At 41.5% G+C, this 14521-nt stretch overlaps 1 protein-coding gene and 1 long non-coding RNA gene across 10 annotated transcripts in view; one reads left to right on the top strand and one right to left on the bottom strand.

Moving 5' to 3' along the window:
* The window catches only part of LOC110948863 (nuclear factor 1 X-type-like), a 121140-nt gene extending 117160 nt beyond the window's left edge, over positions 1-3980 (bottom strand). For all 9 annotated transcript variants that reach the window (XM_022190598.2, XM_022190605.2, XM_022190606.2 and 6 more), the window contains exon 1: positions 3419-3980. In XM_022190598.2, coding sequence (XP_022046290.1) covers positions 3419-3421 — 3 coding nt within the window. In that variant the 5' untranslated portion in view covers positions 3422-3980. The remainder of the gene's footprint in view (positions 1-3418) is intronic.
* Positions 3628-11582, top strand: LOC110948867 (uncharacterized). The gene is made up of 3 exons (XR_007941025.1): positions 3628-3750; positions 6949-7173; positions 9472-11582. It is a non-coding gene; the product is annotated as an uncharacterized LOC110948867 (long non-coding RNA).
* Positions 11583-14521: the final 2939 nt, after the last annotated feature.

Below are 14521 nucleotides of genomic sequence, written 5' to 3'. Positions count from 1 at the left end.
TTGTGGGTCCTGAAGGTTTAGTTGGGTCAGAAGTACAGCCAAGATGCAGAGCCGAAGATTGCATTTGGCTTAATTGTGCAGTTGTGTTTTACACAATAGTAAATGGTGGGATTCTGGATAAGGCGTGCGGCACATGGTGTGAACAGTGAGTCTGTTAAGAGGGCCTGACTGCAGGAGGCAGCCACGTAAAACTATTTCACATGACTTAAGCAAAAAACATTTGACTTATGTCAGATATTCAACTGTGTGTGTGTGTGAGGTTGGAATCAAAGGTGAGGTGAAACTCTGCATGCCTGCTTAATAGATGTGAAACTATGCCAGCCCTAACAATAGCTCGTCCCGACTTCATGTAAGAAAAAACAACTATCTGTTTTCCAAAATTGTGACGGTGAAACAAGTTTGAACAGAGCGCATGTTGTGACTCACCCCAAGATTCACTCGGCCTGGCAACTACTGATCTTGCTAGACAGGATAGGCTACGGACTGTGGCCTGTAGATAGTACCAAGCCAGTTGTAACACTGAACTTGCCGGGGCTACAACATTTCACTGTGACACTGCTTGCACCACCTCCCCCGTACATTTGGTTACCCAATGCCACTGGCACCTCTTTTCCTGCATGGATCCTCATGCAAGCTTTTTTTAATGGCCAAACCACACTCAGTTAAGGTCTAGCTGCACTGGCTAAGTGCATTTAACAATGAGGTTTGGGCTGGTACAATCAGCCCTTTGTGTCACACGAGGACTGATCCATGGGGAGATTTTCTTGTGGTTATGGTTCTAATACAGCAGAGTTTACCACAAAGACTAGGAAGCATAGAGTTACATTACAGCGCACACACACATGCACACACTGTATGACTCAATAAAGCAGCGTGTTGAGCTCTTTTCAAATGTCTCACCCACTTCCAACTCAACTGAAATGATACTCTAAAAATTGATGTAATAATATGGCAAGGTTCACGCCCACCTCCCAACTTGGCACCAGCAACTTTCTTGACTTTTATTTGACTGACAGATTTTGTGGTTGGCAGGTTTTTCTCTGCAACAACCGCAGCGCAACCAACTGTGAAATTATAGGCCCACAATCAAAACAAAACGAGGATTGTAATATCACTGCCAGTTATAAACCATTGTCTAATGCCTTGCTTACCTGCAAAAATAAAAGACAGATAATTGGAGGGCTGACATCAGGAAATGCACGCGGAGGGCGATTTGACATTCGGAGCCGTTTGAGGCCTGCTGGTGCTGTGGTGCAGGTATGACAGGGCGCCCTGGCAACTTAGGCCGACAGACATATTTGGCAGGTGACCTCTTAAAAGTTACGTAACACAGATATTTAAAACACACGGAAATATGTGTTTACATCCTACTGATGTGACAGAATGTGTGGACAGGGTGCCCTTCATGGGTACAAGAATCAAGTTATGAAGATGATAAAAGTGCTCAAGCAAAGCGAGTAAACACTTGTCACAGATGGCGTTACTGTACAAGAAGCATTTACTTCATTTAATAACACTGGACATCCTCTTCACTCTGAACCTGGCTTTGTATTGAACACTTGTGGCAAAGAGAAAATTACAGTGGGCCTTTTGTAATGTATTCAATCAGCATTAAACGCTCATATGAGGAGATTTCAAATCCTATTTTCTGTATTGCTTATAATTTCTGTGTTTATTATATTTAAGTCTCTGTGTAATGTTTGCCTTTATTAGCGGGACAAATACACTGCTGTTTCAAAAATCTAATCAGCGTTTTAGTCTATATGAGCTATTGCATTTTATTTCTCGGGAACAACTTATCTAACACAAACTTGCCAGAGGGTTACTGGGTGAGGTTTTTTTTAATGTGTGTTTAATAGCATTAATATGCACAAACTGCAAAGAAAACTTTGATCAAGTCTGCAAATAATTATAGGAGTACATTTGCAAAATACTGAATATTTTTTATAATCTACTCTGTAATGTAACTAAAGCTGCTCATCATCACCCTTCAATATTTAACAGATTTAATAGAAATGTATGTGAAATGATAAAAAAATAAATTAAATTATGGCATCCTTCACTTGAATCTCTCAGCCTGATCATAAAATATCATTGAGGTCACAGTTTCACGATTCCATTTAAATGCAAAAGCAGTAAAAGCTGATGAAACCTTTGCTACAGTTACAGAATCATAAGCTGCACACTCAGAGAATAAGCAGTGATTAAAACCATGTGTTCTTCCGCAATAATAATGCAACCGTTCAACCGTTCATGTCGGTAATAAAATATAACATTTATGTCTCTGAATGCTGCTGGATTTAAAGAGATACTTAGCTGATCATCATCCGATTTTCAGATCAACATGAAACGCAGCTGAGGTGCTCTAATTCGTGCTACTTTACTGTATAATCACTCTCACCACTTGTTCCGGGGGCACAAAGACGGTCTGTGTGTCACCTCACCTCCCCACCCCCTTGTAGTCGCTATAAAGTGTCATCAGCTACGCAAATGAAGTGCCCATTGATAAAAAGAGCAGCCGCCTTCCGAGAGAAAAGAAGCAGTCCGGGTGCAAGGTGGAGGACGGTGCAGCAGTCGTGCGCCACGCGGACTTTTTTTTTTTTTTAAGGATTCTTACAGCATAATAATAATCGCCATGATAATAAATATCGCCCACAGAGTGTCTGTGCGTGCTGGCCTTTCAGATCTGCTCAGTCTGTGGTCGCATTTGTGTTTTATTCTGTTTGATCTGAGCAGCGCAGGAAGATCAGCCTCCACGTTGTCAGTCGGTGTCTGCAGGGCCACTCAAACGCCTCTGCAAACACTTCAGCAGCACATTGTTCACGCTTCACAGAGGATACACTGATTTAAACCAGGGAAATTATTATTAAAAATGCATATATATGTGTGTGTGTGTGACATATACATAGGCTGATTACTTCGGTTGTGGATTTGAGGGAGAACATTTCATGAAAATGGCACCGAGAAAAGCGCAGTTTAAAAAAAACATTCAAGTTGGACTTTTAAAAAAGTAGAGATTTTTGTGAAAATACGTTGTTGTGGGAAAATATCTGTCAGTGAGCGCAAGTTATGAAATGTTTTTCAAAGTTTGGTCATTCAGTGTGAATTTAGATGCTCTGCAAGGATCAGAATTGGCAGGCAAAGCAGGTGGTTACTTTAACGCATAACGCACACCTATTCTCTCTCTGTTACACACTCACACACACACACACACACACAGGTGTGTCGTAGTCATCTGTGGCCTCACTCAGAGCCAAACGTATCTCCAATAACGTCCAATCATTCACAAAGAAATTCAAGAGCTCAAACAAGTGCAGGAATGCAGTTAAACAAAATCGGCGTTTTGTTTATTTTCAGTCCTATAGACTTTACCCTATAGACCCAACAGAAGGGAACTATTGAGTTACACAGCACGTACCATTATAGCGTGGGGAGATCTGCCAACCCTCTCAATGCCCCATTTTCCTTTAAAAGTTCAGCTTCCAAAAAAGTGAGAGAGGGAGTGAAAGCTGAGGGAGGAAGACTTGGTCTCTTCGCTGTTGCCGGAAGCAAAAAAAGGTCCTTTAAACAAGTCGGCCTTAGGCCCAGCTAGAAAAAAACACGCTCTTTCAAAAGTGGGTCCACTCTGCAAGAGATAGGAGGAAAAAGAGGACAGCGGCTCCGAGCTCTCCGTCTACCGCTGCTTGGCGTCAGATGCGCCCATGTCCAGGGAGAAAGAAGTCAGGGAGACGTCTGCGTCAAAGTCCCGAGGTGCGTCCTTCAGCCGCCAAACTTGTCCAGCAGATTGAGAGACGCTCAAAAGCTCCCCCGAAATAACATTAATAACGCGTTCAAACTAATGGACGGCAGAGGTGATGCAAAGTAAGTTGTGTTTATATTCTTTTTCTCTCCCTCTCGTGTGCAGCCTTTTTGCTGTCGAGCAGCTTCTGTTTCCAAAACGTGTCCAAAAGCAGCTGTCTCCTACGCCGCGCGTCCGATCTGTTTTACCCTCGTATCTTTCTCTCTCTCTCTCCTCTCTCTTGTTCCAAACACACACAAACACGCGCAGGCACGCACACGTCGAGTTACACACAAAACGGGGGGACACCCCTGGTCCCTCGCCGCCTCCTCCTCAAAAGCTGACGAGATGAAAGAGCAGCTTGCAGTTTTTTCCGCTTCTTCAAAAAATCGCCACCGCCTCGCCGACGGCTGCAGAATGCCTGCACAGCGACACGTTGTCGGTCCGCGAAGCTGCTGCTTTTTTCAGCGGCGGCTCCGGATGCCTCGGTGCGTAAAATGGAAGCTCTCCGTGCGCTCCCGGCAGCGAGCTCGCCTTCACTTCCCTCTCTGTCGACAAAAAAAAAAAAACCCTACAACTGATCAGCCACTAAATAGCTCACCTCACCAGCATGTACCCTGTTTACACACACGTACACACCAAATAATAGACGGGGAATTAGGGCAGTTGTTTACAGTGGAGGAGGCGGTGGGGGGCCGGTGCTTCAGGCGGCAGCAGCAGCGTCGAACTGGTGAATTATTAGGTGAATTATTAATAACGCGAGCGGTGTGCAGTCTGTCGCGGAGAGAGCGCAGCGGCCAGGGGAGCAGCTGGGGCTTTAGGAGCATTAGGAGGACCAGGGGCTAAATCACGGACTGCCGGGATTAGGGCTGCACTGGCTCCTACCTACCTACCGCCTCCTGAAGCTTTCAGAGTGGCACCGTGGGCACCGAGCAGGAGCTGCACCGAGATGCGATTTCCGTGTTCAGATGTGTTTTGCTTTTTTTTTTTTTTTTTTTTTTTTTTTTAAATCACAATCTGAAGCAAGAAACAGGCATCCAGAAGGTCTTTAAGTTCTTGTAGGGGAAATGGGGACACACAGCAACAAATGAAGCCTTCAGTCAGGTGTCACTGAATCCCCTAACAAGAAGTGAAAGGGCTTTAACTTTGAAAGTAGTTTCATTTTTAAGCTTACAGAATTACGAAACACCTGCCAGGTCGGATATATTCAGTTACTGGAGATATTCAAATTAGTGGTACATGCAAAAAAAAGTGATAGTGGTGGATTTTTACAACCTTTAACTTTAGTTTTCCTTCACTGATAGAAATCTCTTGTCACAGAATGAATGAAGAGTGAAGCAAAAGGATCAAATGTGTCTGAAATGTTCCAGAGTTCAGGAACAAAAGGTCTCATTTTGGAGAAATGAGTCTAGAACATACAAAAAGAGATTTCTTAAAATAAATAAATAAATAAATAATAGTCAAAGTTTGAGAGACTTTAATGCCAAATGCATCAAATCAGCCACAGATAAAAAAACAGACAGAAACAATGAAACGCATGTGATTATTAGGAAATAGAGTTAAAGGAACAAAGAGGTTCTTTAAGGAACATGTGGAAGTGCTCGAGTGAAGAATTGTGAGAGGAATGAATGTGGCCAGGAGACCTTGTAGAGACATCATGGAGCCCCAAAAGGACCTGGCACAAAGAAAACTGTCTTCAAATATATATATAAACAGAAGAAAAACTCAGGAAAATACTGCAACAGTTTGTTGAAATAATAATGATATTATATTTATTATATTATTATATTTAAAACTCTTCTGCAGCTACTGACCCTGGACTTAAAGGCTGATCACGTCTTAAAATGCACTTTTTTTTTCTTGTTTCATACTAAAGTTTTAGGCTTTGCTAAACAATTATAAACGACTGATTGAAACAATGGCTAATAGCAGTAGTAGTCATAATATATATATATTTTTTTTTCTGAGGCTCATAGATGCTTATTGTCTGGATAAATAAGCACTGAGCTCTTTTCTGTCTGATAAATGTGCTTCTTCTTCTCCTCCTCCTCAGCTGTGCCTGTGTCGTTATCCTGCTCCTATAATGACATTCCTCCAACATGACGGTTTATTAATTATTAAGTGTTGACCTCCCCACACATTTGGCCACATGAATTAATAATCTCTAAATGAATTTGTTTTTGTTTTTAGCCTACTTTTGATTATTCAGTTGAACACGAAAATGCGCCTGTATGGTGGGATCATTGTTCTCATTACTTCTATTTTTGGCATTTTAAAGTTGGATTCTTTTTCTTTTAATTGTGATTTTACAACTATAGGCTCCTGTTGCCTATTTACGCAACAGTTGAGCAATAATAAATGTGCGTTTTTGGGGGGAGTTCATGTTACAATTTTAATGTTTTTTTTTAAAACACTGAGCTTAACAAAAACTCCTCAATTTAAACCGGATTGTGTTAATTAGACCAAAAACATCAATCAGCTAGATTGTGCCAATTACCATGAAGCAGTTCGATACATATACTGTTACATATATTATATTTTTGCCTGTATTATTTGCATATTTTCTGATAGTGATTAAAGAATCATTTAATTATGTCATTTCTACATTACTAACAATGTGAAAAAGTCTTTTTAGACCAAAGACATTTATCTGAAACAACTTCACTATAGAATAAATCAGCATGTTTGGGTACTGGTGTTAGAATTTGATATTTATTATTTGAGCTCTGCTCATTTGCTGGGACGTGAAGCAAACTAGATGTAGCTGTGGAGGCAAGTTCACAGCGTTGGTAAATTCTGGCAATAATAATAATAATAATAATAATAATAATAATAATAATAATGGTGAGATGGTGAAGGGCTGAACATGCATGAAAATAAATTAGTGGACCAAAATAACTACAGCATGATCTTTAAAGACAAGAATATAAAAATACCAACTACAATAATACTAGAAAGAATAACTATTATTTCTATTATTATTATTATCATTATTATTATTACTATTATTATTATTATTATTATGCAGACTGTAGATTTATTCATTGATCTGGGTATTAACCACATTTTATACGATGACCTCTCTAAATTATTTCCCCCCTCGTTTTGTTTGAAAAGTAATTATTTTTCTCTCTTTTCTGTTTTTCCCCCTCCTCCTTTCCTCTTTACAGATGCTGCTGACTCGCTCATGCCCGTCGGCCTGTTTGGAGAATGACCAGTTGATTGGAAAAACACCAAAAAATGTGCCTCTAAACCCCAAATAATCCAACGACACGATTTTCCCCCCTTAACCCTTAATTAATATACAAATAACAGCTCGACCACTGTGCGCTCACGCCGACCCACTGCAGGCCAAAAGTTGCAGAAGGCCAAACGAAACCTTCCGCAAGTTCCAGGTAACAAATCCGTTTTCCCCACCACTCCGAAAAAATCGATAGAAACGAACAAACCTGTCGACGAAACGAAAAGTAAAAATGCGCACAGCTTGGTTTTCTCGCTGCTCGGCGTTCAAACGAAAAAGAAACATTTCCTAGAATACCATCCTGACGGTCAGGTGTTTGATCACAGAGCCAGGTGTTTATTTCAACAGCTAAAAGCTCGTTTTAAAACGGCCCAACGGCATCTAAAGTGCAGGAAAATGATGCACAAACAACCCAGATATAAAAAACTAAAATTTAACCAGAAGAAAAATGATACACCTGAAAACAGAACATCTGTGGGAAACAAAAAGATTTAAAAAAACACACTCTGGCGATTATGATACGTCACATAATCCATTCGCGTTCATTCATTCACGTTAAAACTTCGTTTTTTATTCCTGTAATTAAAGCACAATCATAATAAAATTTAAAATGCACAATAAAACCGCCACACCCGTCCTAATTATTGAAGTGTGGAAAAATCACTGTTAAGTTGTTTCATAATAATAAAGAAAACAAAAATGACAACCCAGTCATCGCTGCAAGATAACCTTGGAAATTGGCTCATTAAAAGTCAGAATCATAAACGCCACATAAAGGAAACCTACTTGTGTTTGTCTATTAATGTGGCTTAAACAATAATTCGTCCTCCCTCCTCCTGATGCTCATGCACCATATGTTTATTGCAGTTGACCTCCTTTCAAAAATTCCCATGTTTTTCTTACAATGCTGCTAAAAAAAAAAAAGTTGGCTGAATGTAAAAGTGATTTCCAGCATTGAAAACACACAACTGCATAGTGGAGAACACAGTGATAATAATAATAAAAATGTTGGTTTTAAACTCCTGAAACTTAAAAAAAAAATCCCCCACAGATGCATTTTCCTTCATGCTTATTGGAGGAAAAAACATAAAATGCTTTAAAAAAAAAACTGACAAATATTCAGATGTTTTGCTCCAAAAAGTTGCAAAACAAACTGCAGGTCATTCTGGCTTGCACTGGTCCAAATCATGCAACTTATAAGCGTCAATTAGGCTGAGCTTTGGGTTAATGAAAGCTCAGAGCGGTGAGCTTCACCACAGCCCCCTAAACCAGCCATTACTGCCGACCACAGAGGCTCTGATAGCACGCTGTTTTAAGAGCCAGAATTATGTGGGCAATAAGTTCCCTAAACCTCAGCGTGCGGAAAAGAAGGGCACATTGTGGGATCAGGAAAGCAAAGTTCAGACAACAAGCAAAGACTTTTTCTAAGTCTGAGATGCTTGTCTGTAAGCCCGGAAAATGAAATAAGGGGAATTCTTCTTCTTTTTTTTTTCTTCTATATTTTATTCCCAACGACAAGTTTTACATCACAGCCTGGAATGTAACTGCAAGCCGTGATTGACATGTGGAAGCTAATGATCAGAGGGAAAACTAATGCTATGAATTAGACACAGAGCTGCTCAGTGGATGGCAGGGAGGCAGTGTAAATACTCACTCATCAGTGATGGACTTGGTGTCATTACATGTTTACAAGATTAGGAGAGCGAAGGAAGGGGATACAAATTAGAAACTTCAATCAACAGGTACGCGTTTCATCAAAGGGACCAGCAGAAGAGCGCTTATTTAATTATTTCTGGAGCTGCTGGAGAGGAAAAAATCGCATTTTCGAGCACTTCAGAAATCAGCCCAGCCAGTGCGCTACACAAAATCTCAGGAAAAAGTTGTATATTGCACACAAAAAACATTACAATAAACTGAACTGATAGAAATCAAGCAAAAGAAATCATCACCAAACCCCTCCTTTCCAATCACAGTGTTAATCATAAACAAACAAGAAAAACTGCAGCTCATGTCTACAGCAAATTTAGCAACACAATCAAAATCAGGGAGCAAAGCCACACAACCCAACTACTAAAGGTCAATCAATCAAATATATCAAAACAGAAAATGGCAAAAAAAACAAAAAAAAAAAAAAACAGCCACACTGGAGAAGAAAACTATTATATTTGACCGTGAAGCCACATTCTAGATTTATAAAAGTGGCCGTGGTATATTTAGAAAAGTAGACCGCACAGCTGCAAAGTGCAACAGACAAATATAAACCAAAGGCCTCAGTCCTGCTCCTATTAAACACTGACTCTGGGCTGACATCTCCTCCCTGCCTGCTGCTCTCACTGCCCTCTGCTGCAGTGAGGCTAAATTAAATTCTCACTTACACACACACAAAAAAATATCCCCAGTACCGAGATCATACATCAAACTCAGAGGAGCTATTATTTTTCCCTCTCTACAGTTCTTCACTCCCCCGCTGAAAGAAGTGTCCCAGAGAAATTCTGCAGCTCCGTGCGTAAAGAGCAACAAGCGGTGGAAAGGAGAAGGGGAAAAAACAAGGCTCTTTTTGTCTGCGCCGGCCGAGGCTTTTTATCCCCGCATTGCAGAGTGTTGTCTAGCATTACAAATCTCAGCCCCGGCCTGGATGGACACGGGAGGGCTCTGCTGCTGGCCCTGCTCACGCTGTCTGCATCCTTTACGCTCTGCCATGCAAATAAACCCAAAATGAGAGAGCAGCTGAAGGGAAAGAGCAGTGGAGATGGAGGGTTGTTGAAGGAAAAAGAAAAAGAGAAGGAAAAAAGACGATGGACGGAAGGGAAAAATCAGGGGAAGAATGAAGGATGGGATAGCCGGAGGGAGGAAATAGTGAAATGTATGTGGCAAGTAAGGAAGGGAAGGGAGGAAATAGTTAGTTTCAAGTAGTTGCATAGGGACAAAAAGGAGAGTAAGTCTGTGTGTGCAGAGAGAAAGAGAGAAAAAGAGCGGGTCCTAACCGGCCATTGGAGGGGTGAGGAATGCCCGGCCCTGGCACCGGAGAATGGGATGGAGGGTGGAGTATGTTCACATTGCTGCTGCCAGCTGAGCACATTCCCACTACAGAGTCATGGAGACTTTTTAACCTACAGATTTTGAAGGAGCAGCTTCCCTCAGAAGAGTTTTCCCCACTGGGGCACAGTAACATGGCTCCAACAGTGATTTACTTCAGTAAACGCTGCAGGAAAAGGGCTTCTGAGAGGACAGAAAGGTGCACTGAAATCATCTGCTGGCAGGCGTGAGCAATAAAGATTATTTTTAGCAGTTTTTGTTTTGTTTAAATTGTAAAGTCGACAGCGAAGATTGAGAAGAAGTTTGGCAAGATGGGCCACAAAGATCCCACTGTGGGACTCGATTTAGAGACGCTGTGACTGTGGTGTGTGTCTCAGACCGCAGCACAATTTATGTTTTTATTATAGGCTGTAACATTCTCCTTTAGAAAGAATGAGCCCCATTACACCATAGAAATATACTTAAGTAAGACTGGAGCACAAAATTACATTATATATATTTTATACGATATGAGGTGGTCATCTATTGTCCTTTTTATTTAACTGCTCTTCTACTCAAGGAAAACTACAAAAATACACTAATTCACTTATTCATAAAATTACTCACTAACTTTAATTCAGTTCAAAACTATCTGTGGAGGCTGAGGCAAGTGCATCAGCAAACGCAAGAAAAAAAGAGAAAAGACATCTCACTAATTAAAACAATCTAAAAATACAAAACGCAATCAAATAATAGAGTTAAAAATACAATATCGGCAGTGACAAACCCATAGCTGGGCACTACCTCAAAAGGCACATATTGCCAAAAAGTGTGCCTTTGTTAAGCTATATATACGAGGAGGAACTTGATGTGCTGTTACACCACAATTGTGCACGTCTTACAGCTTCTGGACCCAAACCAGGTTTTCTTCTGTTTTTACGTACGGACCGTGTATAATACAATCCTGCGTTCTTCAGAGGTATAACAGAGGACATGTGTGTGGTCACTGTGAATCTGAGGATGTGCTCGGTGTTAGGCTGAGCGAGTGATCTCTGACAGCGCTTGTCTGACAATGTGAGAAAAAAAATATTCCCTCTTGTTTGCCACGAAACCAATTCATTTGCATTGGAACTACAGATATTTAGTTAAACAAAAGGATTGAGTGTTTTCTTTTATTAGGCTTTTAAATTCTTCCTCACAGCATTTCAGAGGTAAATTTTCGACTTTTCACTCCGCCACATTTAGTCTGCAGGCACTTTGGTGATTAAAATGAACATAAAGCGTGAATATCTTCTAACATTTGTTACAAATTGTGAAGTAAAAATGTTCACAAAGTAATTAAAACAGCTGCAGCTTTAAATGCAACCTTCACACCAATGCATGTGTATAAAAACGTAGCATTATGTGATATTTGGCAATACTATAATTTTGTATATAAATCTTTAGTATTTTCACGTATGCATGCTTTTGAATGCTTTTTAATATAATCCAATAACTTTTATTAAACTACTTCTGCTGAAGTTAAGGATACAAACACTTACTTCACCACTTACGGTGTATTTAGTGTCATATATGACTTTATTGTTTTGTCTCACTGCACATTTAACACGAATAAGTCAACGGCAATGGTTATGACCTGGAGGAAAACGTCAGGAGGTGACATGAAAGACGTGATGAGCAGTTCGACTATCTGAAGAGACACCTCACCTTTCCAAGAATTTTCGTGGACGAGCGTAGCGTGTGCGTAAGTGTCAGTGTTTTGTGTCAGTGCGTTGGTTTATCAAAGACTGACACTATAGGCTCAGCTTTGATAGCACACCAGGCCCACTCACAGAGCTCCACTGATAGAGCATGGACACAGAATCGCTTGTGTGGGCAAAAATTACATTAGTGAAGTGATATTATTATTATTTTTTATTACATGGGGTGAAAATTAGTTGATCATTAGAGCAGATGATTGACAGAGCTGTTTCTCAAGCAAAAAAAGTGAAAAACATTTGTCAATTCCAGTTTATTCATTGTGAAAATTTGCCGCTTTTCTTCGTCATATTCAAATATTTTGGGGGGTTTGGGCTGTTTTTTGAGCAAAACAAGCAAGTTAAATGTATTAATTTGGATTGTGAGGCATTAAACTGTCCAATCAAGCGAATAATGCTCAGATTAATCATTAGTGGAAATAATTAGATCATTATTCCAACTTCTTCAAGGCGGAGCAAAATATCAAACACACCGTCTTACCCTCAAGGACACAATGACACACTGTGCTTGTGTGAAAGTGTGCTTGTGTGTCTTCACATGCCTCTGAAGCAGGCAGATACTCCTCTTTGTGTCATAAACAGTTAGCAAACGTGACCTGATGTGAGGTCACCTAATGCGCCAAACGCACACAGACTGTCATTGTGTCTCCGAGTCTCCTCCCATCCTGCGAGGGACGACGGCTTCAGCACCGAGCGGATTTGTTCTGGGACGGGCAGGTCAGCGGCGGGCGCGGTGTAAAAGTTAGTTAGTTTTATGTTTGTGTGAAGAGGAGGAGGGCGGCTGAATGGAGGTTGTGCATGCGTGTGTGTGTGTGTGCGTGTGTGTGTGTGTGCTCCCCCAGGAGAAAAGAGGACTCCTAATCTGTTTTCCTGGCTCTTCTTTAAAGGGAGAGCAAGACACACTAGAGGCTCCCTCTGATCTGCTGCCCCATCCATCCCTCACTTTCTCTCTCCTCCATCTCTCCTTTCCTCGCTTCCATCATCTGTCTCTCGTTCCCTCTGCTTTTAGCCCTCGTTTTCTCGGCCCCCCGTCCCTATGCTCTCTCATCTGTTGTGTTGGCCCGCTCTGGTCTTTGTATGGCGACAGCCCCCATCTCCAGATACTGCCTAAGAGCTCTGATTCCACTTAATCACTCAGTTTTTTATTAGTTTTCCCTCGCAGGGTATTTTGTGTTCTGAATTGCGTTTATCTATTATGCTGTTTCAGATTTATTGCTTTAGGAGGCAGACTGTGTGGCACACTACCCACCAATACGGTACACGATGCTGTGATCTCTCTACGTCTGCCCCTCTTTATGCCTGTCTGCTTTCATCCCTTCAAAATTAAATGAACAAATACACAAGGAGAGTGCTGTGCCACACTCGCTCACAACTCTTCTCGCACTTTTTCCGTATACTTTTTATTAGTTTTCTTTATTGGGCGTCTCAAGGTCTCAACTGCATTTATTTAGCATGCAGTAAAGACCACAGGGGAAGAGTATGTGGCACCAGTTTCTCGGATGGTACTCTACGCTCACATCCATCTGTCCTGGCATCTTTTGTGCCTCGCTGCTTTACTTTTCCAATTTCGGAATAAAAAAGAAAGTCACAGGTATGGCTTTCTCTGTGAGCGCAGATGTTGGACTTTGAATGAATTTATAGTAATTTGCAGGATATTTAGAGTGGCTTAGTTGTGACTGTGGCACCTTTAAATCACACTGGGTTCCAAGAAGGAAAAAATACACTGTTTGTTATTCATTCATTAACTGAGCGCTATGGAGACATTTTTGCAAACAAACGCTAATAATACTCGAGGTCATTTTGTTGCCACGGCTTTGCGCTTCGGCCTGAACTGCTTATTTCTACATAATTAGGAGACATGGCATGCATACTCAAAATATTTTGCCCCAAAATGGCGGCACATCATCCTGGCCCTCCATTTTGTTCTGTCACTGGATCGAGTCTGGATCCTGCACCTGACTTGTTGGACCAGTATTTGCATTTGAAAATACCCTCTCTCCATGCCCCGCTGTTACTATGCAGCCCTCCTCTGGTCATTGGACACCACAAGTGCCGTTAACCTCCCGCACCAATAGGAAGGAACCTTGTGGACTGGCGTTCCCTCCTTCTCCATTCTGCTTCCAGGGGCTTCCTGTGACCGGGGGGGAAACATGGGCACTGGCCATCACCTCGACCAAATCCAGACCCAAATGAGTAGGAGAGAGACTCGCAGAAATGGCCAGAATAGAGCGAGACAGGAACAGAAACACTGACGGAGCCAAAAAAAAAAAAAAAAAAAGATTATACATTGATAAACGGGACAAAGCAAGAAAAAAAACCCACGGTGACCATGTAGACAACGATAGCTCCTATTTAGGTTGGAAAAAAGAAAAAATATTAATATTCATGACCTCGTCCCTTCCGTCCAAATTCAGCACCCTCCCTCCCTCCCTGTCCCACTCAAATCCTCCCTCCTCCTCACTTCCTCTCCCCTCCGTTGGGTGGCAACACTTGGTAGGGCACATGGTGAGACAGCTGTTGCAGGGCAACATGGGCATCTGTGGTGCTACGTAGAGGAGACGCGATATTATGGGGGGTGAGGCGGGGGTATCTGTAGGGGGTGCAGACGGCAACAAGAGAGCGAGATCGTACTCCGCCTCGGCCCTGTGTGTGCATGTGTGTTTGGGTTTATGTCCTGAAGTTACAGGGGTTATTACTGGACCTATGGGAGAGGATGGAGAGGTGTTTTAT

The sequence above is a fragment of the Acanthochromis polyacanthus genome, chromosome 3, assembly GCF_021347895.1.
Source record: "Acanthochromis polyacanthus isolate Apoly-LR-REF ecotype Palm Island chromosome 3, KAUST_Apoly_ChrSc, whole genome shotgun sequence".
NCBI lineage: Eukaryota > Metazoa > Chordata > Actinopteri > Pomacentridae > Acanthochromis > Acanthochromis polyacanthus.
The sequence above is the reverse complement of the archived record's forward strand: the minus strand, read 5'-3'. Positions and strand labels throughout refer to the sequence as shown.